Source organism: Natator depressus, chromosome 18 (genome assembly GCF_965152275.1).
Source record: "Natator depressus isolate rNatDep1 chromosome 18, rNatDep2.hap1, whole genome shotgun sequence".
NCBI lineage: Eukaryota > Metazoa > Chordata > Testudines > Cheloniidae > Natator > Natator depressus.
The window spans coordinates 1,441,581-1,464,849 of record NC_134251.1 but is presented as its reverse complement, the minus strand read 5'-3'; the positions used below and the strand labels follow the sequence as shown (position 1 = coordinate 1,464,849).

The window sequence follows — 23,269 nt, the reverse complement described above, 5'->3', positions numbered from 1 at the left end:
CTAAGAGAACCAGGCAGAGGAAAAGACGGGCTAGTGAAGGAGAAATAGAGCTCAAGAACAGGTTTGCAGAGTTGGAAAATGAAGAAGGGGCTTAGCAGGTGGTCACTGAAGGTGGAAGGGCAAGGAAGAAGAGAAGAGCTGCTAGTCCTATATAAAAAGGGGAAGAGTCAATGGAGACTATACCAAATATGAGTCCCAGGAGGATACAGGATGGCTTGAAGAGCATTACAAGGGAGAATAGGAATGGAAAGAACTTGCAGCCAGAGGGAACAGGGGATAGACCGGAGAATCGCACCGTCACCAGGAAAAGGCAGGTCTATGTGATTGGGGACTCCTTACTGAGAAGAATGGAAAGGCCTGTAACCAGAGCTGATCCAGAGAATAGAAGGGTGTGCTGTCTTCCAGGTGCTAAGGTACGGGATGTGGACCTGAGGTTGAAGAGGATCCTAAAGGGAGCAGGAAAGAATCCACTGATCGTCCTTCATGTGGGAACAAATGATACCGGTAGATTCTCGCTGGAACGTATCAAGGGAGACTATGCCAGGCTGGGTAAGATGCTTTAGGAGATTGAGGCTCAGGTGATCTTCAGTGGGATTCTGCCTGTTCCTAGAGAAGGGCAACAAAGGTGCGACAAGATTATGACTATCAACAGATGGCTCAGGCAGTGGTGATATAAGGAGGGCTTTGGGATGTATGGCCACTGGGAGGCATTCATGGACAGAGGACAGTTCTCTCGGGATGGACTTCATCTGAGTAGGGAAGGAAACAGACTTCTAGGATGGAGGCTGGCACAACTGATTAAGAGAGCTTTAAACTAGGAATTTGGTGGAGATAGTTGGGAGATGTCCAGGTAATCTCCACGACGAATTTTAACATTGAGAGGGAAGAAAACAAAGTAAGAAAGGATACAGCTGTGGGTAGGAGAATGGACATGAGGAGGAAGGGCAGTGTGGGTACCAGTCTAATAGGTCATACTGGCTGTAGAATGACCGTGCCTAATCGGGTAAAGCATGTGAGCGAGGCCAAACAGCAAAAATTAAGATGTTTGTACACCAGTGCGAGGAGCCTCGGTAACAAAATGGAGGATCTAGAGCTACTGGTGCAGGAAGTGAAACCAGATATTCTAGGGAAAACAGAAATACGGTGGAACAGCAGTCATGACTGGACTACAGGTATTGAAGGGTATGTGCTGTTTAGGAAAGACAGAAATAGAGGTAAAGGTGGTGGAGTAGCATTGTCTATCAATGATGAGGTAGAATGTAAAGAAATAAGAAGCGATGGAATGGATAAGACAGAGTCTGTCTGGGCAAAAATCACATTGGGGAAGAAAACTACTAGAGCCCCCCTGGGATAGTGCTCGGGGTGTGCTATAGACCGCCGGGATCCGATCTGGATATGGATCGAGCCCTCTTTAGTGTTTTTAATGAAGTAAATACTAATGGAAACTGCGTGATCATGGGAGACTTTAACTTCCCAGATATAGACTGGAGGACGAGTGCTAGTAATAATAATAGGGCTCAGATGTTCCTAGATGCGATAGCCAAAACCAAGTAGTTGCTGAACCGACTAGAGGGGATGCCATTTTAGATTTGGTTTTGGTGAGTAGTGAGGACCTCATAGAAGAAATGGTTGTAGGGGAGAACCTTGGTTCGAGCGATCATGAGCTAATTCAGTTCAAACTGAACTGAAGGATAAACAAAAATAAATCTGCGACTAGGGTTTTTGATTTCAAAAGGGCTGACTTTCAAAAATTAAGGAAATTAGTTAGGGAAGCAGATTGGACTGAAGAATTTATGGATCTAAAGGCAGAGGAGCCCTGGGATTACTTCAAGTCAAAGCTGCAGAAGCTATCAGAAGCCTGCATCCCAAGAAAGGGGAAAAAAATTCATAGTCAGGAGTTGTAGACCAAGCTGGATGAACAAGCATCGCAGAGAGGTGATTAAAAAAAAGCAGAAAGCATACAGGGAATGGAAGGTGGGAGAGATCAGCAAGAAAAGCTACCTTATTGAGGTCAGAACATGTAGGGATAAAGTGAGAGAGGCTAAAAGTCAAGTAGAGCTGGACCTTGCAAAGGGAATTAAAACCAATAGTAAAAGGTTCTATAGCCATATAAATAAGAAAAAGCAAAGAAAGAAGAAGTGGGACTGCTAAACACTGAGGATTGAGTGGAGGTCAAGGATAATCTAGGCATGGCCCAATATCTAAACAAATACTTTGTCTCAGTCTTTAATGAGGCTAATGAGAATCTTAGGGATAATGGTAGCGTGACAAATGGGAATGAGGATGTGGAGGTAGATATTACCATATCTGAGGTAGAAGCGAAACTCGAACAGCTTAATGGGACTAAATCGGGGGGCCCAGATAATCTTCATCCAAGAATATTAAAGGAACTGGCACATGAAATTGCAAGCCCATTTGCAAGAATTTTTAATGAATCTGTAAACTCAGGGGTTGTACCATATGACTGGAGAATTGTTAACATAGTTCCTATTTTTAAGAAAGGGGAAAAAGGTGATCCGTTTAACTACAGGCCTGTTAATTTAACATCTGTAGTATGCAAGGTCTTGGAAAAAATTTTGAAGGAGAAAGTAGTTAAGGACATTGAGGTCAATGGTAAATGGGACAAAATACAAAATGGTTTTACAAAAGGTAGATTGTGCCAAACCAACCTGATCTCCTTCTTTGAGAAAGTAACAGATTTTTTAGACAAAGGAAACGCAGTGGATCTAATTTACCTCGATTTCAGTAAAGCGTTTGATACTGTGCCACATGGGGAATTATTAGTTAAATTGGAAAAGATGGGGATCAATATGAAAATTGAAAGTTGGCAAAAGAATTGGTTAAAGGGGAGACTGCAGCGGGTCCTACTGAAAGGTGAACTGTCAGGCTGGAGGGAGGTTACCAGTGGAGTTCCTCAGGGATCGGTTTTGGGACCAATCTTATTTAATCTTTTTATTACTGACCTCGGCACAAAAAGTGGGTGTGCGCTAATAAAGTTTGCGGATGATACAAAGCTGGGAGGTATTGCCAATTTAGAGAAGGACCGGGATATCATACAGGAGGATCTGGATGACCTTGTAAACTGGAGTAATAGTAATAGGATGAAATTTAATAGTGAGAAGTGTAAGGTCAGGCATTTAGGGATTAATAACAAGAATTTTAGTTACAAGCTGGGGACGCATCAATTAGAAGTAACGGCGGAGGAGAAGGACCTTGGAGTATTGATTGACCACAGGATGACTATGAGCCGTCAATGTGATATGGTCGTGAAAAAGGCTAATGCAGTCTTGGGATGCATCAGGTGAGGTATTTGCAGTAGAGATAAGGAGGTGTTAGTACCGTTATACAAGGCACTGGTGAGACTTCACCTGGAATACTGTGTGCAGTTCTGGTCTCCCATGTTTAAGAAGGATGAATTCAAACTGGAACAGGTACAGAGAGGGGCTACTCGGATGATCCGAGGAATGGAAAACCTGTCTTATGAAAGGAGACTCAAGGAGCTTGGCTTGTTTAGCCTAACCCAAAGAAAGTTGAGGGGAGACATGATTGCTGTCTATAAATATATCAGAGGGATAAATACCGGAGAGGTAGAGGAATTATTTAAGCTCAGTACCAATGTGGACACAAGAACAAATAGATATAAACTGGCCATCAGGAAGTTTAGACTTGAAACTAGATGAAGGTTTCTAACCATCAGAGGAGTGAAGTTCTGGAATAGCCTTCCAAGCGATGCAGTGGGGGCAAAAGACCTATCTGGCTTCAAGATTAAACTCGATAAGTTTATGGAGGAGATGGTATGATGGGATAACATGATTTTGGCAATTAATTGATCTTTAACTATTCATGGTAAATAGGCCCAATGGCCTGTGATGGGATGTTAGATGGGGTGGGATCTGAGTTACTACAGAGAATTCTTTCCTGAGTATCCGGCTGGTGAATCTTGCCCACATGCTCAGGGTTCAGCTGGTTGTCATATTTGGGGTTGGGAAGGAATTTTCCTCCAGGGCAGATTGGAAGAGGTCCTGGGGGTTTTTCACCTTCCTCTGCAGCATGGGGCACGGGTCACTTGCTGGAGGATTCTCTGCACCTTGAAGTCTTTAAACCATGATTTGAGGACTTCAGTAGCTCAGACATAGGTGAGAGGTTTATTGCAGGAGTGGGCGGGTGAGATTCGGTGGCCTGCATTGTGCAGGAGGTCAGACTAGATGATTATAATGATCCCTTTTGACCTTAATATCTATGAATCTATGAAACACCAGTTATGGAAGGTCAGAAACCATTTTTTTTCAGTCAAACTAATTCCCTTCATTTTTAAAATTTTGCCCTTTTGAAATCAAGGACCCTAGTTGCAGACGTGTTTTCATTTACCCTCCTATTTAGTTTAAACTGAATTAATTCATGATCACTCGAACCAAGGTTGTCCACTATAACCAGTTGCAGCATATCTATCTCTCCCCCCAGTTTAGTGTCTTCTGCAAAGTTGCTGAGGCTGCAGTCCATCCCATCATCCAGATCGTTAATGAAGATATTGTACAAAACCGGCCCCAGGACCGACCCTTGGGGCACTCCGCTTGATACCGATTGCCAACTAGACAATCGAGCTGTTGATCACTACCCGTTGAGCCTGACAATCTAGCCAGCTTTCTATCCACCTTATAGTCCATTCATCCAGTTCATACTTCTTTAACTTGCTGGCAAGAATACTGTGAGAGACCGTATCAAAAGCTTTGCTAAAGTCAAGATATATCACGTCCACCGCTTTCCCCATATCCACAGAGCCAGTTATCTCATCATAGAAGGCAATCAGGTTAGTCAGGCATGACTTGCCCTTTGTGAATCCATGTTGACTGTTCCTGATCACCTTCCTCTCCTCCCAGTGCTTCAAAATGGATTTCTTGAGGACCTGCTCCATGATTTTTCCAGGGACTGAGGTGAGGCTGACCAGTCTGTAGTTCCCTGGGTTCTCCTTCTTCCCTTGTTAAAAGATGTACACTATATTAGACTTTTTCCAATCGTGCTGGAACTCCCTCAATCACCATGAGTTTTCAGATACAATGGCCAAGGGCTCTGCAATCACATCAGCCAACTCCCTCCGCACCCTCCGATGCATTGCATCCAGCTCCATGGACTTGTGCATGTCCGGCTTTTCTAAATAGTCCTTAACCTGTTCTTTCACCACTGAGGGATGTTCGCCTCCTCCCCATACTGTGATGCCCAGTGCCGCAGTCTGGGAGCTGACCTTGTCTGTGAAGACTGAGGCAAAAAAAGCATTGAATACTTCAGCTTTTTCCACATCATCTGTCACTAGGTGGCCTCCCCCATTGAGTAAGGGTTCCACACTTTCCCTGAACTTCTTGTTGCTAACATACCTGTAGAAACCCTTCTTGTTACCCTTCACATCCCTTGCTAGCTGCAACTCCAATTGTGCTTTGGCCTTCCTGATTACATCCCTGCATGCTTGAGCAATATTTTTATACTCCTCCCTAGTCATCTGTCCAAGTTTCCACTTCTTGTAAGCTTCCTTTTTGTGTTTAAGCTCACCAAAGATTTCTGTTAAGTCAAGTTGGTTGCCTGCCATATTTGCTATTCTTTCTGCACATCAGGATGGTTTGTTCCTGCTCTCTCAATAAGGCTTCTTTAAAATACAGCCAGCTCTCCTGGACTCCTTTCCCCCTCAGATTAGCCTCCCAGGGGATCCTGCCCATCAGTTCCCTGAGGGAGTCAAAGTCTGCTTTCCTGAAGTCCATGGTCCATATTCTGCTGCTCTCCTTTCTTCCTTTTGCCAGGATCCTGAACTCGACCATCTCGTGGTCACTGCTGCCCAGGTTGCCATCCACTTCTACTTCCTCTACCAATTCTTCCCTGTTTGTGAGCAGCAGGTTAAGAGGATCACGGCCCCTAGTTGGTTGTTCCAGCACTTGCACCAGGAAGTTGTCCCCAACATTGTGCGTAGAGATCTGTGGATGAAAAACGGTATCTGAGAGGTATTATTATCTACAAAAACTTCCTGGATTGTCTGTGCACTGCTGTTTTGCTCTTCCAGCAGATGTCAGGATGATTGAAGTCTCCCATGAGAACCAGGGCCTGTGATCTGGAAACTTCTGTTAGTTGTCCAAAGAAAGCCTCGTCTACCTCATCCTCTGGTCTGGCGGTCTATAGCAGACACCCACCATGACATCACCCTTGTTGTTCTCACCTCTAAACTTAACCCAAAGACTCTCAACAGGCTTTTCTCCAGTTTCATACTGGAGCTCTGAGCACTCATACTGCTCTTACATACAGTGCAACTCCCCCACCTTTTCTCCTCTGCCTGTCCTTCCTGAACAGTTTATACCCATCCATGACAGTGCTCCAGTCATGTGAGTTACCCCACCAAGACTCTGTTATTCCATTCACATCATAGTTCCTTGACTGTGCCAGGACTTCCAATTCTTCCTGCTTGTTTCCCAGGCTTCTTGCATTTGTGTACAGGCACCTAAGATAACTAGCCGATTGCGCTACTTTCTCAATAGGAATCAGGAGGCCTCCCCTGTTGCACCCTCGTCCTTATGTTTCCTCCTGGTATCCCACTACCCCACTTACCTCAGGGCTTAGGTCTCCATCCTCTGGCAAACCTGATTTAAAGCCCTCCTCACTAGGTTAGCAAGCCTGCCTGCAAAGATACTCTTCCCAGTCTTCGTTAGGTGGATCCCATCTCTTCCTAGCAATCCTTCTTCCTGGAACCACATCCCATGGTTGAAGAATCCAAAGCCCTCTGTCCGACACCATCTGCATAACCACGCATTTACTTCCACAATTCGATGATCCCTATCTGGGCCTTTTCCATCAACAGGGAGGATAGATGAGAACACTACTTGCGCCTCAAACTCCTTTATCCTTCTTTCCAGAGCCACGTAGTCTGCAGTGACCCACTCAAGGTCATTCTTGGCAGTATCATTGGTGCCAAAATGGAGAAGAAGGAAGAGGTACCGGTCCGAGGGCTTGATCAGTCTCGGCAGACACTCCATCACATCCTGAATTCTAGCGCCAGGCAAGCAGCACACGTCTCGAGTCTCCCAGTCTGGTCGGCAGATAGATGACTCCGTCCCCCTTAGGAGGGATTCCCAGACCACCACCACCCATCTCCTCCTCTTGGGAGTGGTGGTCGTGGAACCCCCATTCCTAGGAGAATGCATCCCATGCCTTCTGGTCGATGGGGTCTCCTTCTGATCTCTTCCCTCAGATGGCTCTTCCAAACCATTCTCCGCTATAGTACCTGTGCAGAGAGCCTGAAAACGGTTTCTTACCTCTATCTGCATTGGGTGTACATGGATTTGCCTCTTTCTTCTTCTGGAGGTCACATGCTGCCAATTTTCTTCCCCGTTCTGCACTGCCCTCTCAGATTCTTCAGCATGCTGTGCCTGCAGTACCAAACACTGACTTCTATCCAGAAAGTCTTCGTTTTCTCTGATGCAACGCAGGGTTGATACTTGGGTCTCTAATCCTTTAACCTTCTCTTCCAGTATGGAGACCAACTTGCATTTTGTACAGATGAAATCGCTTCTGTCCTCTGGGAGAAAGACAAACAGGGCACATCCTGTGCATGTCACAACAGCTGATCGCTCACTATCTATATTGTCTTCCTTCTAAGAGCCTCTTCAGATGTTGTATTTACTGCTCACAGAAGCCTGAAAGGCAAAAAATCTGTGGGGGCGCCCCCCGCAGGCGAACTCCCAGGCAAAATCCCTCTGTTTCCTTCTCCTCTATTCGCAGCTCGCTCTGTTCGCAACTGGCTGCTTTTTTACAAGGCTGCTGGCTCAAAGCCTTCCCTCCAATCAACCACTCAAGGCCCACCTGTAACAAAGCACTCCCAATTCACACTTTTCAAACAAACAAACACACGGTCAAACAGTCCATGCAACGAGCACCAGTCAAACAAATAGTCACAGCAGATAGACACTCAGATATTCACCCCACCAGCTCACAACACAGCCCCCTAATGCAGCACTCACTGTAGCTCCTCACGGATGGTTCCCAGGTAAACTCCCTCTGTTTGCTTCTCCTCTGTTCGCAGCTCTCTTGGTTCGCAACTGGCTGCTTTTTTATAGGGCTGCTGGCTTGAAGCACTTGCCCCGGCTCAAAGCCTTTCGTATCATCTGCAAATTTTGCCACCCCACTGTTTACCCCTTTTTCCAGATCATTTATGAATCCTAGTACAGACCCCTGGAGGACACCACTATTTACCTCTCTCCATTCTGAAAACGGACCATTTATTCCTATCCGTTGTTTCCTATCCTTTAACCAGTTACTGATCCATGAGAAGACCTGCCCTCTTATCCCATGACTGCTTGCTTAAGAGCCTTTGGTGAGGAACCTTGTCAAAGGCTTTCTGAAAATCTAAGTACACTATATCCACTGGATCCCCCTTGTCCACATGCTTGTTGACCCCTTCAAAGAATTCTAATAGATTGGTGAGGCATAATTTCTCTTTACAAAAGCTATGTTGACTCTTCCCTAACAAATTATGTTCATCTGTGTCTGATAATTCTGTTCTTTATTATAGTTTCAACCAGTTTGCCCGGTACTGAAGTCAGGCCTGTAATTGCTGGGATCACCTCTGGAGCCCTTTTAAAAAATTGGTGTCACATTAGCTGTCCTCCAGTCATCTGGTACAGAAGCTGATTTAAATGATAGGTTACAAACTACAGTTAGTAGTTCTGCAATTTCACATTTGAGTTCCTTCAGAACTCTTGGGTGAATACCATCTGGTCCTGGTGACTTACTATTGTTTAATTTATCATTTTGTTCCAAAACCTCCTCTAATGATACCTCAATCTGGGACAGTTCCTCAGATTTGTCACCTAAAAAGAATGGCTCAGGTTTAAAATCTCCCTCATATCCTCAGCCTGGAAGACCGATGCAAAGAATTAATTTAGTTTCTCTGAAATGGCCTTGTCATCCTTGAGTGCTCCGTTAGCATCTCGATTGTCCAATGGCCCCACTGGTTGTTTAGCAGCTTCCTGCTTCCGACGTACTTAAAAATTTTTTTTGCTATTACTTTTTGAGTCTTTGGCTAGTTGTTCTTCAAATTATTTTTTGGCCGTCCTAATGATATTTTTACACTTCATTTGGCAGAGTTTATGCTCCTTTCTATTTACCTCACTAGGATTTGACTTGCACTTTTTAAAAGATGCCTTTTTATCTCTCACTGCTTCTTTTACATGGCTGTTAAGCCACGGTGGCTCTTTTTTTAGTTCTTTTACTGTGTTTTTTAATTTGGGGTATACATTTAAGTTGGGCCTCTATTATGGTGTCTTTGAAAAGTGTCCATGCAGCTTGTAGGGATTTCACTCCAGTCACTGTACCTTTAAATTTCTGTTTAACTAACTGCCTCATTTTTGCATAGTTCCCCTTTCTGAAATTAAATACCACAGTGTTCGGTTGCTGAGGTGTTCTACCCACCACAGGAATGTTAAATGTTATTATATTTTGGTCACTATTAGCAAGCGATTCAGTTATATTCACCTCTTGGACCAGATCCTGTGCTCCACTTAGGACTAAATCAAGAATTGTCTCTCCCCTTGTGGGTTCCAGAACTAGCTGCTCCAAGAAGCAGTCATTTAAGATGTCAAGAAACTTTATCTCTGTATCCCGTCCTGAGGTGACAGGTACCCAGTCAATACAGGGATAGTTGAAATCCCCCATTATTATTGAGGTTTTTTTTTTAATAGCCTCTTTAATCTCTCTGAGCATTTCACAGTCACTATCATCATCCTGGTCAGGTGGTCAGTAATATATCCCTACTGCTATATTCTTATTATTCAAGCATGGAATTTCCATCCATAGAGATTCTATGGTACAGTTTCGTTCATTTAAGATTTTTACTTCATTTAATTCTACGTTTTCTTTCACATATAGTGCCACTCCCCCACCAGCACAACCTGTTCTGTCCTTCTGATATATTTTGTACCCTGATATTACTGTGTCCCATCGAAAAGAATGAGGAGTACTTGTGGCACTTTAGAGACTGTATTTTCCACTTCATCAGATGCATGCAGTGGAAAATACAGTAGGAAGATATATATATACAGAGAATATGAAAAAATGGGTGTTGCCATACCAACTCTAACAAGACTAATCAATTAAGGTGGGCTATTATCAGCAGGAGAAAAAAAACTTTTGTAGTGATAATCAGGATGGCCCATTTCAAAGAGTTGACAAGAAGGTGTGAGTAACATGCCAGCAATGCTCCTCTGCCATGTACATTGGCCAAACTGGACAGTCTCTACTGTGACAGGGTCAGGCCAGATGGCTACAGGAGAGTGATAGAAGGCAGATATATTAGCCCCAGGTTAAGTAGGTCCCTTTTCCCTGGGTAAGGTAACAGGGAAGGTTCCAGAACAATCAGGAACTTTCTGGAAACAATTAAGGCAGACAGGCTGATTAGAACACCTGCAGCCAATCAAGAAGCTGCTAGAATCAATTAAGGCGGGCTACTCAGGGCACCTGGGTTTAAAAAGGAGCTCACTTCAGTTTGTGGTGCGCGTGTGAGGAGCTGGGAGCAAGAGGCACTAGGAGCTGAGAGTGAGAAAACATACTGTTGGAGGACTGAGGAGTACAAGCATTATCAGACACCAGGAGGAAGGTCCTATGGTGAGGATAAAGAAGGTTTTGGGAGGAGGCCATGGGGAAGTAGCCCAGGGAGTTGTAGCTGTCGCACAGCTGTTCGAGGAGGCATTCTAGACAGCTGCATTCCACAGGGCCCTGGGCTGGAACCCGGAGTAGAGGGCAGGCCTGGGTTTCCCCCAAACCTCCCAACTCCTGATCCAACACAGGAGGAGTTGACCTGGACTGTGGGTTCACAAAAACGGCCAAACTGAGGGCTGCTGTGAATCTCCGAGGTGAGCAAATCCGCCAATAAGCGCAAGACCCACCAAGGTAGAGGAGGAACTTTGTCACAACACGCAAAAGAATAAATGGACACAAATCAGATGTCAAGAATTATAACATTCAAAAACCAGTCGGAGAACACTTCAACCTCTCTGGACACTCAACTACAGACCTAAAAGTCACAATTCTTCAACAAAAAAACAGACTCCAACGAGAAACTGCAGAACTGGAATTAATTTGCAAACTGGACACCATTAAATTAGGCTTGAATAAAGACTGGAAGTGGATGAGTCATTACACAAACTAAAAACTATTTCCCCATGCTAATTTCCCCCCTACTGTTACTCACACCTTCTTGTCAACTATTTGAAATGGGCCATCCTGATTAGCACTACAAAAGTTTTTTTTCTCCTGCTGATAATAGCCCACCTTAATTGATTAGTCTTGTTAGATTTGGTATGGCATTTTTTCATGTTCTCTGTATATATATATATCTTCCTACTGTAATTTCCACTGCATGCATCTAATGAAGTGGGTTTTAGCCCATGAAAGCTTATGCCCAAATAAATTTGTTAGTCTCTAAGGTGCCACAAGTACTCCTCGTTCTTTTTGCTGATACAGACTAACACGGCTACCACTCTGAAACCTGTGTCCCATTGATTATCCTCATTCCACCAAGTTTCTGTGATGCCTATTATATCTATATCTTAATTTAATACAAGGCACTCTAGTTCACCCATCTTATTATTTAGACTCCTAGCATTTTGACAGGTTTCAGAGTAACAGCCATGTTAGTCTGTATTCACAAAAAGAAAAGGAGGACTTGTGGCACCTTAGAGACTAACCAATTTATCTGAGCATAAGCTTTCGTGAGCTACAGCTCACTTCATCGGATGCATACTGTGGAAAATACTCCTAGCATTGGTATATAAGCACTTAAAAATTTGTCACTTTTTAGCTGTCTGCCATTATGTGATGTAATTGAATGGGACTTTTTCTCATTTGACTGTTTCTTATCAGATCCTGCCTTTATTTTATCATCTTCCATCCTCTCCTCCTTACAAGGACATAAAGAATCTCCATTAATAGATCTTCCCCTAAGGGATGTCTCTGTCTGAACCATGTGCTCCTCCACACCTGTTGACTTTCCCCCAGCCCTTAGTTTAAAAACTTAGCTGGCTCCATGAACTGGACATCAATTTCCGAGTGGGCGTGTCCAGCTCTGTCTGTCTCGGGTTCTTCACAAGGAGAGAAAGAGGTGCAATGGATGGTGTCCACTGCCTCCTCAATGCAGTTGCTGGTGCCAGTGTCTTCCCAGCTCCACCTGTGGGGCACAGAGGGCAGCTCTCCCTCCTGGGGGAGGAGAAGCTCAAGGCAAATTGTGGGGAGCAGAATTGCAGTTTTCAAAGTCTCTCCCACCTCAGGGAGGTAGACTGGGCCCTGGAGAAAGTCAGAAAAGTTCCCAGCTCCTAACAGCCCCCTGCCGTACCGTGGGATGGTCAGCCCTGAACCCGCACCACTGGTCCGGCTGAGCAGAAAGAAAAAGGTTTGCCCCTGTAGTGTACTCCAAGACTCGACTAACACGGCTGCTACTCTGAAACCTATCAAATTACCAGGGGCTCATTTAATGGGCCTTCTGACTGTTACCCTGAAATCACAAGGGAGCAGCCCACTGGGGCTAAGCACACACAGAATCAGCTCATGTTCCCTGCCATGGCATTGCAGTTACACACACACAGACCCGAACAATGCTGCTCTGTGCCTCTGGGAGCCCACACGTCTGGGAAGCACCGGGGAAGCACTTTACAGTGCCAGCATATTCCAGCTCTCCTGCTTGTCAATGCCAAAGGGCCGTGTCTCCTTGATGCCAAAACATCTTGTGTCCTATGCAGGTGATTATAATCCAATTACATCTGAAATCATTGGCTGAGACAGCTCCTTTGGAGAAACAAGCCTGCAGCTTGCTGTTGAAATACCCTTTGAAGTAGTACAGTGGAGCTTAGTTTGCAGAGGGATGAGGGCTTGGCTCCTCCAAAGCCTTCAGCGGTGATCCCCCAGCACTGAAGGGGGGTGTTGTTTAGATTGTCCGGATGATATTGGGTACAGAGAAGCAGATCAGATTTTTAGCTCTGGCATTGTTTTAGGCTAGGGTTTAGGGTCAAAGCCAAATCAGGATTAGGACTTGTGTCTGGATTTGACTCAGTGAAATCTCAAAAACTGATCTCATAATATTTTGGCCCAAAACATGTAAAACTGTCTGACCTGGTGAGACTTGAGCCATCTTGAGTGGGGCAGCTCACACAAGACCAGCTGTTCTCATAAAATTTCAGCTGGGTGGGAATTTGAACTAGAAGAATCCAACCCCATCTGAAACACAGAGGGGACTCGATTGGAGGTGCCAGTTCGGGTCCATGTCTGGGTGAATCCTGGCTCCACTGACATCAATGGCAAAAATTCCTATGGGGCCAGGATTCCCCCTCTGTTTTTTACAGCAAGTCCATTACAGCAGAGAAAATCTGGAATGGGTGAAACATTCTGTGCTGTGCTCTGGTGCCCAGTGTGGGGCAGCCAGCACTCACAGAGTTACCCAGAGGATAGGACATGGTGACGAGGGCACTCCAAACTCTCCTGGGGTCCATGTGCCCTTGTCCGCCCACCCAGGCGTGCTGGAACAACGTGTATAGTGGGAGTGCTGAGAGCCATTGAACCAAACGGTAAAACCTGTATATCATGGAAACTACTTCGAGCCAGGGGGTGTGGCAGTTCCAGCATATAGGCACCCACCTCCGTCCTCTCCTCCCAGTGTAGCCTGTGCCCCTCTCAGATGCTTCCTTGAGGAAAATGTCTCTTTCTGTCTGTTGGCCCCGGTTCATTCCAGTTCCCACAGGAAGGGAAGGCATGAGACAACTCTGCAAAGTGAACTTCCATCACAACCCATTTCCTCTGGGTTTCAGTGAATTTCCTCCATCACCTCGAAACACTTCCCCACTTTTCCTCATGGGTATTAAAGTACTAAATCCAACACAAGAAAGCACCTACCGCTCCTATGCCAAAGGGTTTGACTCCTGGACTCCACTGTAGAAACTCCCTTTTCATGTTTCCACCTCCTGATGGGGAGCCACCCCTTCCAAACTAACATTTGCTTAGGCCAGTAAGATTACTGGGCTGGTGAATTACATGCAATGAATGCGCTCATTCTCTATGGTAAGACAGGTATTGATAATTCTAGCAATACAGCTACACAATGGACAATAGATAGCTTTCTGTGTATGGTGCAGCTAAGACCTGCACTGTCTTGGCTAACCAGACCTGGATGTGACAGAGAGCCAAATGCAGCACTTGGTCACACCCGTACAAGCTCCTTGTACAGCTTACTGGGGCTGCACAAGGGTGAGAGAGGGCTGCATTCAGCCACAGGACTAAGGTCAAAATACTGCTCTCCGGTCCACACTGTGGATCTCTTACCCATGCTGCAGAACAGAGGGGAGAATTTTGTTCCAAGGCAAGTTAAGAGGTTCTACCTACTCAGTCATGTTTCCCTGGACAGAAGATGCCATGTAGGACTCATACTGCCTGGCTGGACTCATTGGGCCTGATTTTCCACACTGGTGGACTCCATTAATTAGAGCAGTTACTCCTGATTTGCACCTGCAGAAGTGAAACAGGAATGATGATAACAGTGATTCTTCTTGCACTGTGAATGAGAGTTTGGCCTCAACACCCTAGAAAAAATATTAACTGCAAACAGTCTGTCAAGTAGCTGTGTGTGAATGCCAACGTGTCATTGCACAACTCAGCACAACATCAGGGCCCTGGAAGTGTGCCGAATGTCTTCCATGCTTAGAAAGGTCGCAACTAGCAGTGAGTTCACACAGGCAAATACACACAGGGGCACAGCCAATCATGATTTGGGAAACTACTGATGGTCACCTGCTAGCCACAGGTGCCTGTCTCCCCTTAGATCATATGAATCATTCAGCATTATGCAGCTGCCTTTTAAACCAGGAAAAATAGCAGCTTCTGTATAGGCCATGAACATATCTCTCCCCATCCTAGTGAAACCATTTAGCTCTCACCTATGCAAAGGTAGGAAGGAGTGTGGCTACAGTGTACGTCAGATATGCGCTTTAGATTCAAGTGTAAAGTCAGGTTTCTACTAGTAAACCAAATAGAGAGCTCGAGTTCTGGATCAGCCCAGCTGGGGAGCAAAAGAAGCAGTCTGGAAAAACACCATACCTGTTTCTATGGATGAGACCTCCAATGCCATGAAGTTCAGCAGAATCAGCCACTTTGATAGCATATGCAAGTGTCCCCTCATCTTTGTGTTTTCTTTTTCAGGAGCCCCAAATCCCAAGCTACAGAGAGACGTGAGGAAGTACTGGCTAGGCCAGCAGCAGCTGGTAGACTGAGGAGTGTGGTGACCTTCTAGCTTTCAGTGAGCAAATCAAGCTGGAGGTTGCTGTGACATGGGAACAAAGGGAAGCAGCTGATCTGCTCATAGTGAAAGGCAGCAGCCCCGGTTGTTGATTAAAAGGCAGAGGACTTTTCTCTTTCTTGTCTGGGCACAATGACTCCTAGAGCTTTACTTTTGTCCTTGCTTCACTCCGCTTTTTACGGTCAGGATTTGTGTTGGTTGGGTAGCCATGGCAACTATGGGAATTTGACGGAGCAGTAGAAGAGCCAGGGGGAACAATAAAACATGCTGCTCCAGGAACCTCCAATCCATTACGAGACTAAAAGGCATCTATGTGGTGACAGCAAACCAACATGGACAATATCTAGCCGGTGAGGATGAGGCATGGATGTGCCAGAGCATTAACAAGACAGGTATTGGGAGATCCAGGCTGAAAACGATGGGCTCAGGACTGATTTAGAACTGATGGAAACTGCTGAGGCCCTGATTCCATGAGGTGTTTGAGCACTCCCATCGAATCAATGGAGCTACACAGACCGTTCAAGGGAGGCACATGCTGAAGCACCTGGCTGAATCCAGGCCATAAAGAGGAAAATCATAGAACAGGCCCAGGCAGCTTTAACCTTGCAAGGGAGGTGGGAGAAGGTATCCATTTAAGGAAGGTTTCAGAGTAACAGCCGTGTTAGTCTGTATTCGCAAAAAGAAAAGGAGGACTTGTGGCACCTTAGAGACTAACACATTTATTTGAGTATAAGCTTTCGTGAGCTACAGCTCACTTCATCGGATGCATACTGTGGAAAGTGTAGAAGATCTTATTATACACACAAAGCATGAAAAAATACCTCCTCCCACCCCACTCTCCTGCTGGTAATAGCTTATCTAAAGTGATCACTCTCCTTACAATGTGTATGATAATCAAGTTGGGCCATTTCCAGCACAAATCCAGGTTTTCTCACCCCCCCCCCCAACACACAAACTCACTCTCCTGCTGGTAATAGCTTATCTAAAGTGACCACTCTCCTTACAATGTGTATGATAATCAAGGTGGGCCATTTCCAACACAAATCCAGGTTTTCTCACACCCCCCCCCACACACAGAAACTCACTCTCCTGCTGGTAATAGCTTATCCAAAGTGACCACTCTCCTTACATTGTGTATGATAATCAAGGTGGGCCATTTCCAGCACAAATCCAGGGTTTAACAAGAACGTCTGGGGGGAGGGTTGGAAAAAACAAGGGGAAATAGGCTACCTTGCATAATGACTAAGCCACTCCCAGTCTCTATTCAAGCCTAAGTTAATTGTATCCAATTTGCAAATGAATTCCAATTCAGCAGTTTCTCGCTGGAGTCTGGATTTGAAGTTTTTTTGTTGTAAAATAGCGACTTTCATGTCTGTAATCGCGTGATCAGAGAGATTGAAGTGTTCTCCGACTGGCTTATGAATGTTATAATTCTTGACATCTGATTTGTGTCCATTTATTCTTTTACGTAGAGACTGTCCAGTTTGACCAATGTACATGGCAGAGGGGCATTGCTGGCACATGATGGCATATATCACATTGGTAGATGTGCAGGTGAACGAGCCTCTGATAGTGTGGCTGATGTGATTAGGCCCATGTGATGGTGTCCCCTGAATAGATATGTGGGCACAGTTGGCAACGGGCTTTGTTGCAAGGATAGGTTCCTGGGTTAGTGGTTCTTCTACACGTTCCACAGTATGCATCCGATGAAGTGAGCTGTAGCTCACGAAAGCTCATGCTCAAATAAATTGGTTAGTCTCTAAGGTGCCACAAGTACTCCATTTAAGGAAGGGTATCAGGTCCCCAATGTTTTTCAGAAGACCCAACTGGACAAAACAAAATCATCTTCATTTTCTTCCTTCAAAACTTTATTGTCCTGGTCCCATTTCCCCGATTCTACTGCTTGGGCCCACTTCCCCCTTGCCTTTCATCTCCCTCCCCGTGCAGGTTGCTCAGCCCATAGGACTTGCTTATGGCACTCACAGAACTACAGCTGGAGGCTGAGATCTGCAGAGCGGTGCAGGAGGTCTAATGCTAATGGAAACTAGGTGTCCAAATCCCCTTGATGGCTTTGAAATTCCCATCTGTAGAGTATGTGTGTGTGTTTGTAAAAATCCTTTCTTGATTTATTGTGGCACCATCGGCATAAAGCTTTAGCTCTCCCATGAGAGGCCACGGGTTCTGCAGTGCTAGCATTAGGGCAGGAACTCCACCCACTCCCATTACACCCACTAGGATTATTCTGGAAAATCTGGGGGCTTCCCAATCTGGTAAAGGCTGAATGTATATGCCACAAGTTCCTCCAAATGGTGATTTGCTAGAAATTAGAGAACATGGTTAGCCCAAGAAGAACTAACAACAACTACTCCCAATGTCATAATCACTTAACGCTTTATCATAGAATCATAGAATCTCAGGGTTGGAAGGGACCTCAGGAGGTCATCTAGTCCAACCCCCTGCTCAAAGCAGGACCAAGCCCCAACTAAATCATCCCAGCCACGGCTTTGTCAAGCCTGACCTTAAAAACCTCAAAGGAAGGAGATTCCACCACCTCCCTAGGTAACGCATTACAGTGTTTCACCATACTCCTAGTGAAAAAGTTTTTCCTAATATCCAACCTAAACCTCCCCCACTGCAACTTGAGACCATTACTCCTTGTTCTGTCATCAGCTACCACTGAGAACAGTCTAGATCCATCCTCTTTGGAACCCCCTTTCAGGTAGTTGAAAGCAGCTATCAAATCCCCCTCATTCTTCTCTTCCGCAGACTAAACAATCCCAGTTCCCTCAGCCTCTCCTCATAAGTCATGTGTTCCAGTCCCCTAATCACTTTTGTTGCCCTCCGCTGGACGCTTTCCTTCTTGTAGTGTGGGGCCCAAAACTGGACACAGTACTCCAGATGAGGCCTCACCAATGTTGAATAGAGGGGAACGATCACGTCCCTCGATCTGCTGGCAGTGTCCCTACTTATACGTCCCAAAATGCCATTGGCCTTCTTGGCAACAAGGGCACACTGTTGACTGATATCCAGCTTCTAGTCCACTGTAACCCCTAGGTCCTTTTTTGCAGAACTGCTGCCGAGCCATTCGGTCCCTAGTCTGTAGCGGTGCATGGGATTCTTCCATCCGAAGTGCAGAACCCTGCACTTGTCCTTGTTGAACCTCATCAGATTTCTTTTGGCCCAATCCTCTAATTTGTCTAGGGCCCTCTGTATCCTATCCCTACCCTCCAGCGTATCTACCTCTCCTCTCAGTTTAGTGTCATCTGCAAACTTGCTGAGGATGCAATCCACACCATCCTCCAGATCATTTATGAAGATATTGAACAAAACCGGCCCGAGGACCGATCCTTGGGGCACTCCACTTGATACCGGCTGCCAAATAGACATGGAGCCATTGATCACTACCCGTTGAGCCTGACAATCTAGCCAACTTTCTATCCACCTTATAGTCCATTCATCCAGCCCATACTTCTTTAACTTGCTGGCAAGAATACTGTGGGACACCGTGTCAAAAGCTTTGCTAAAGTCAAGGAACAACATGTCCACTGCTTTCCCCTCATCCACAGAGCCAGTTATCTCACCACAGAAGGCAATTAGATTAGTCAGGCATGACTTGCCCTTGGTGAATCCATGCTGACTGTTCCTGATCACTTTCCTCTCCTCTAAGTGCTTCAGAATTGATTCCTTGAGGACCTGCTCCATGACTTTTCCAGGGAATGAGGTGAGGCTGACTGGCCTGTAGTTCCCAGGATCCTCCTTCTTTTCTTTTTTAAAGATGGGCACTACATTAGCCTTTTTCCAGTCGTCCGGGACTTCCCCGGATCGCCATGAGTTTTCAAAGCTAATGGCCAATGGCTCTGCAATCACATCCGCCAACTCCTTTAGCACTCTCAGATGCAGCGCATCCGGCCCCATGGACTTGTGCTCGTCCAGCTTTTCTAAATAGTCCCAAACCACTTCTTTCTCCACAGAGGGCTGCTCACCTCCTCCCCATGCTGTGCTGCCCAGTGCAGGAGTCTGGGAGCTGACCTTGTTCGTGAAGACAGAGGCAAAAAAAGCATTGAGTACATTAGCTTCTTCCACATCCTCTGTCACTAGATTGCCTCCCTCATTCAGTCAGGGGCCCACACTTTCCTTGACTTTCTTCTTGTTGCTAACATACCTGAAGAAACCCTTCTTGTTACTCTTAACATCTCTTGCTAGCTGCAACTCCAGGTGTGATTTGGCCTTCCTGATTCCACTCCTGCATGTCCGAGCAATATTTTTGTACTCTTCCCTGGTCATTTGTCAAATCTTCCACTTCTTGTAAGCCTCTTTTTTGTGTTTAAGATCAGCAAGGATTTCACTGTTAAGCCAAGCTGGTTGCCTGACATATTTACTATTCTTTCTACACATCGGGATGATTTGTCCCTGTAACCTCAATAAGGAGTCTTTAAAATACAGCCAGCTCTCCTGGACTCCTTTCCCCCTCATGTTATTCTCCCAGGGGATCCTGCCCATCAGTTCCCTGAGGGAGTCAAAGTCTGCTTTTCTGAAGTCCAGGATCTGTATTCTGCTGCTCTCCTTTCTTCCCTGTGTTAGGATCCTGAACTCAACCATCTCATGGTCACTACCTCCCATCCACTTTTGCTTCCCCTACTAATTCTTCCCGGTTTGTGAGCAGCAGGTCAAGAAGAGCTCCGCCCCTAGTTGGTTCCTCCAGCACTTGCACCAGGAAATTGTCCCCTACACTTTCCAAAAACTTCCTGGATTGTCTGTGCACCACTGTATTGCTCTCCCAGCAGATATCGGGGTGATTGAAGTCTCCCATGAGAACCAGGGCCTGCGATCTAGTAACTTTCGTGAGTTGCCAGAAGAAAGCCTCGTCCACCTCATCCCCCTGGTCCTGTGGTCTCTAGCAGACTCGCGCCACAACATCACCCTTGTTGCTCACACTTCTAAACTTAATGCAGAAACTCTCAGGTTTAACCCCTTTACCGCGTTTATTCCTGTACCTGATAACCAATCAAGACTGTCACAACTTGATTTCCATGGTGCACCTAAGATGTGTGGCCAGCTAGTGTAAGTGAGAATACTTTTCAAACACAAACAGTCTAGAAAAAGAATGACCGTGAAATGCTCAGGGAGATTAGCGAGGCTATAAAAACAAAAACCTCAATAATAAAGGGGAATTTCAACTATCCCCATACTGACTGGGTACATCTCACCTCAGGATGGGATAGAGATAAAGTTTCTTGACACCTTAAATGATTGCTTCTTGGAGCAGCTAGAACCCACAAGAGGAGAGGCAGTTCTTGATTTAGTTCTAAGTGGAGCACAGGATCTGGTCCAAGAGATGAATACAGCTGGACCTCTTGGTAACAGTGACCATAACATAACTAAATTTAACATCTCTGTGGCAGGGAAAACACCACAGCAGCCCAACACTGTAGCAATTAATTTCAGAAAGGGGAACTACACAAAAATGAGGAAGTTAGTGAAACAGAAATTAAAAGGTACAGTGCCAAAAGTAAAATCCCTGCAAGCTGCATGGAAACTTTTTAAAGACACCATAATAGAGGCTCAACTTAAATGTACATCCCAAATTAAAAGCATAGTAAGAGAACCAAAACAGTTCCATCGTGGCTAAACAACAAAGTAAAAGAAGCAGTGAGGACCAAAAAAGCATTCTTTAAAAAGTGGAAGTTAAATCCTAGTGAGGAAAATAGAAAGGAGCATAAACTCTGACAAATGAAGTGTAAAAATATCATTAGGACGGCCAAAAAAGAATTTGAAGAACAACTAGCCAAAGACTCAAAAAGTAATAGCAAATTTTTTTTTAAGTACATCAGAAGCAGGAAGCTGCTAAGCAACCAGTGGGGCCATTGGACGATCGAGATGCTAACGGAGCACTCAAGGATGACAAGGCCATTGCAGAGAAACTAAATTAATTCTTTGCATTGGTCTTCCCGGCTGAGGATGTGAGGGAGATTTTAAACATGAGCCATTCTTTTTAGGTGACAAATCTGAGGAACTGTTCCAGATTGAGGTATCATTAGAGGAGGTTTTGGAACAAAATGATAAATTAAACAATAGTAAGTCACCAGGACCAGATGGTATTCACCCAAGAGTTCTGAAGGAACTCAAATGTGAAAATGCACAACTACTAACTGTAGTTTGTAACCTATCATTTAAATCAGCTTCTGTACCCAATGACTGGAGGAGAGCTAATGTGACACCAATTTTTTAAAAGGGCTCCAGAGGTGATCCCAGCAATTACAGGCCGGTAACCCTGACTTCAGTACGGGGCAAACTTGCTGAAACTATAGTAAGAACAAAATTGTCAGACACATCATCATCATCATGTTCCTATTACACCTCTGACGTTTAGGGCAGTGACGAAGCTCCTCTATTCCTGTCTGTTTCTGGCAAGTCTTTCAATGGTTCCCCAGCTGTGCCCCAGGTTTTTCGGCTTGGCTTCCACAGCTCTTCGCCATGTCATTTTCGCTTGCCTTCAGGTGTCCATCTTATTGCTTCTGGTGATCCATCCAAAGCACATGACCAATCCATCTCTAACGCCTCCTGGCAATGATGGTGCTCAGATTCTCTTGGCTGCACTGTGTCAATAGATCTTGGTTTGAGATTTTTCTGGGTCAAAAGATATGGAGGATTTTTCTGAGGCAGGTTGTATGGAATGACGGTAGATTTTAAGTGTAAAAGGGGTAACAAATAGAACAAAGCAGATTACTAAGCAAATGAAATCAAACACGCAAACTAAGCTAGTTTCACTAAAGAAATTGGTTACAAATAGTATTTCTCACCCTAGATATTGTTGCATGCAGTTTGCAAAACTTCTGTGATTCAAAGTTCCAGTTATATTCCTTTTCAGACTGGACCCCTGTCTCAGTCTGGACTCCCCCCTTGCTTTCCCTTTTGCAATCTTTCTTCTTGGGCAGACAGGCCATGGAGAGGAGAAATCCCGTTTGCCTTCCTCCCCACCCTTAAATAGGATTTACATAAGACAGGAATCCTTTTTTTCCCAAACTTGATCCCCCTTCCCTTCCAGTGGAAAGTTACAAGAAGTCCCAGGTAATGTTTAGTATCAGGTGAGAAAACCTTCTGACTCTGTAATATCACAGCGTCCATGAATCAGTGGCAGTACGGAGATTCTGCAGGAAGGCCAAGATTTCACAATCCATTGTCCTCACTGATGGGCCATCCGCCCTGTCTGGCTTTTCCATTGTTGTACCTGAAGTGTTAGCAGTGGGCATCACCCAAAGTAGCATAGTTGAAATACAGATCCATAGTCAATATTCCTAACTAGGGTGACCAGACAGTAAATGTGAAAAATAGGGACAGGGGGTGGGGGGTAATAGGAGCCTATATAAGAAAAAGATCCCAAAAATTGGGACTGTCCCTATAAAATCAGGACATCTGGTCACCCTATTCCTAACTTCAGATACAGAAATGATGCAGGCATACAAATGATACAGGATAATCACATTCAGTAAATCATAACCTTTCCAGTGATATCTCACATGAGCCATCTTGCATAAAGTATATCTCAGTTATATCATGTTCATATCATAAGCATATTTTCATGAAGAATATGGAGTGAAACATCACACAGGGTTCAAAAAAGAATTAGATAGTTTCATGGAGGATAGGTCCATCAATGGCTATGAGCCAGGATGGGCAGGGATGGTGTCCCTAGCCTCTGTTAGCCAGAAGCTGGGAATGGGTGACAGGGGATGGATTACTTGATGATTACCTGTTCTGTTCATTCCCTCTGGGGCACCTGGCACTGGCCACAATCAAAAGACAGGATACTGGGCTAGATGGACCTTTGTTCTGACCCATTCTGGCCGTTCTTATGAAGGTTCATTTTGTTTTAATAGGGGGAAAAACTCAGCAACTTGATTCAAAAATAATATGCATGTTAATACTCTCGGTACATAGAAAATGCAATTTTTAAATAATCGACTA

General features: G+C 45.0%; 1 protein-coding gene across 1 annotated transcript in view; it reads right to left on the bottom strand.

Moving 5' to 3' along the window:
- The window catches only part of LDLRAD2 (low density lipoprotein receptor class A domain containing 2), a 35,291-nt gene extending 19,496 nt beyond the window's left edge, over positions 1–15,795 (bottom strand). Inside the window, exon 1 of the mRNA XM_074975190.1 lies at positions 15,106–15,795. Coding sequence (XP_074831291.1) covers positions 15,106–15,187 — 82 coding nt within the window. The 5' untranslated portion in view covers positions 15,188–15,795. The remainder of the gene's footprint in view (positions 1–15,105) is intronic.
- Between the last annotated feature and the right edge of the window lie 7,474 nt (positions 15,796–23,269).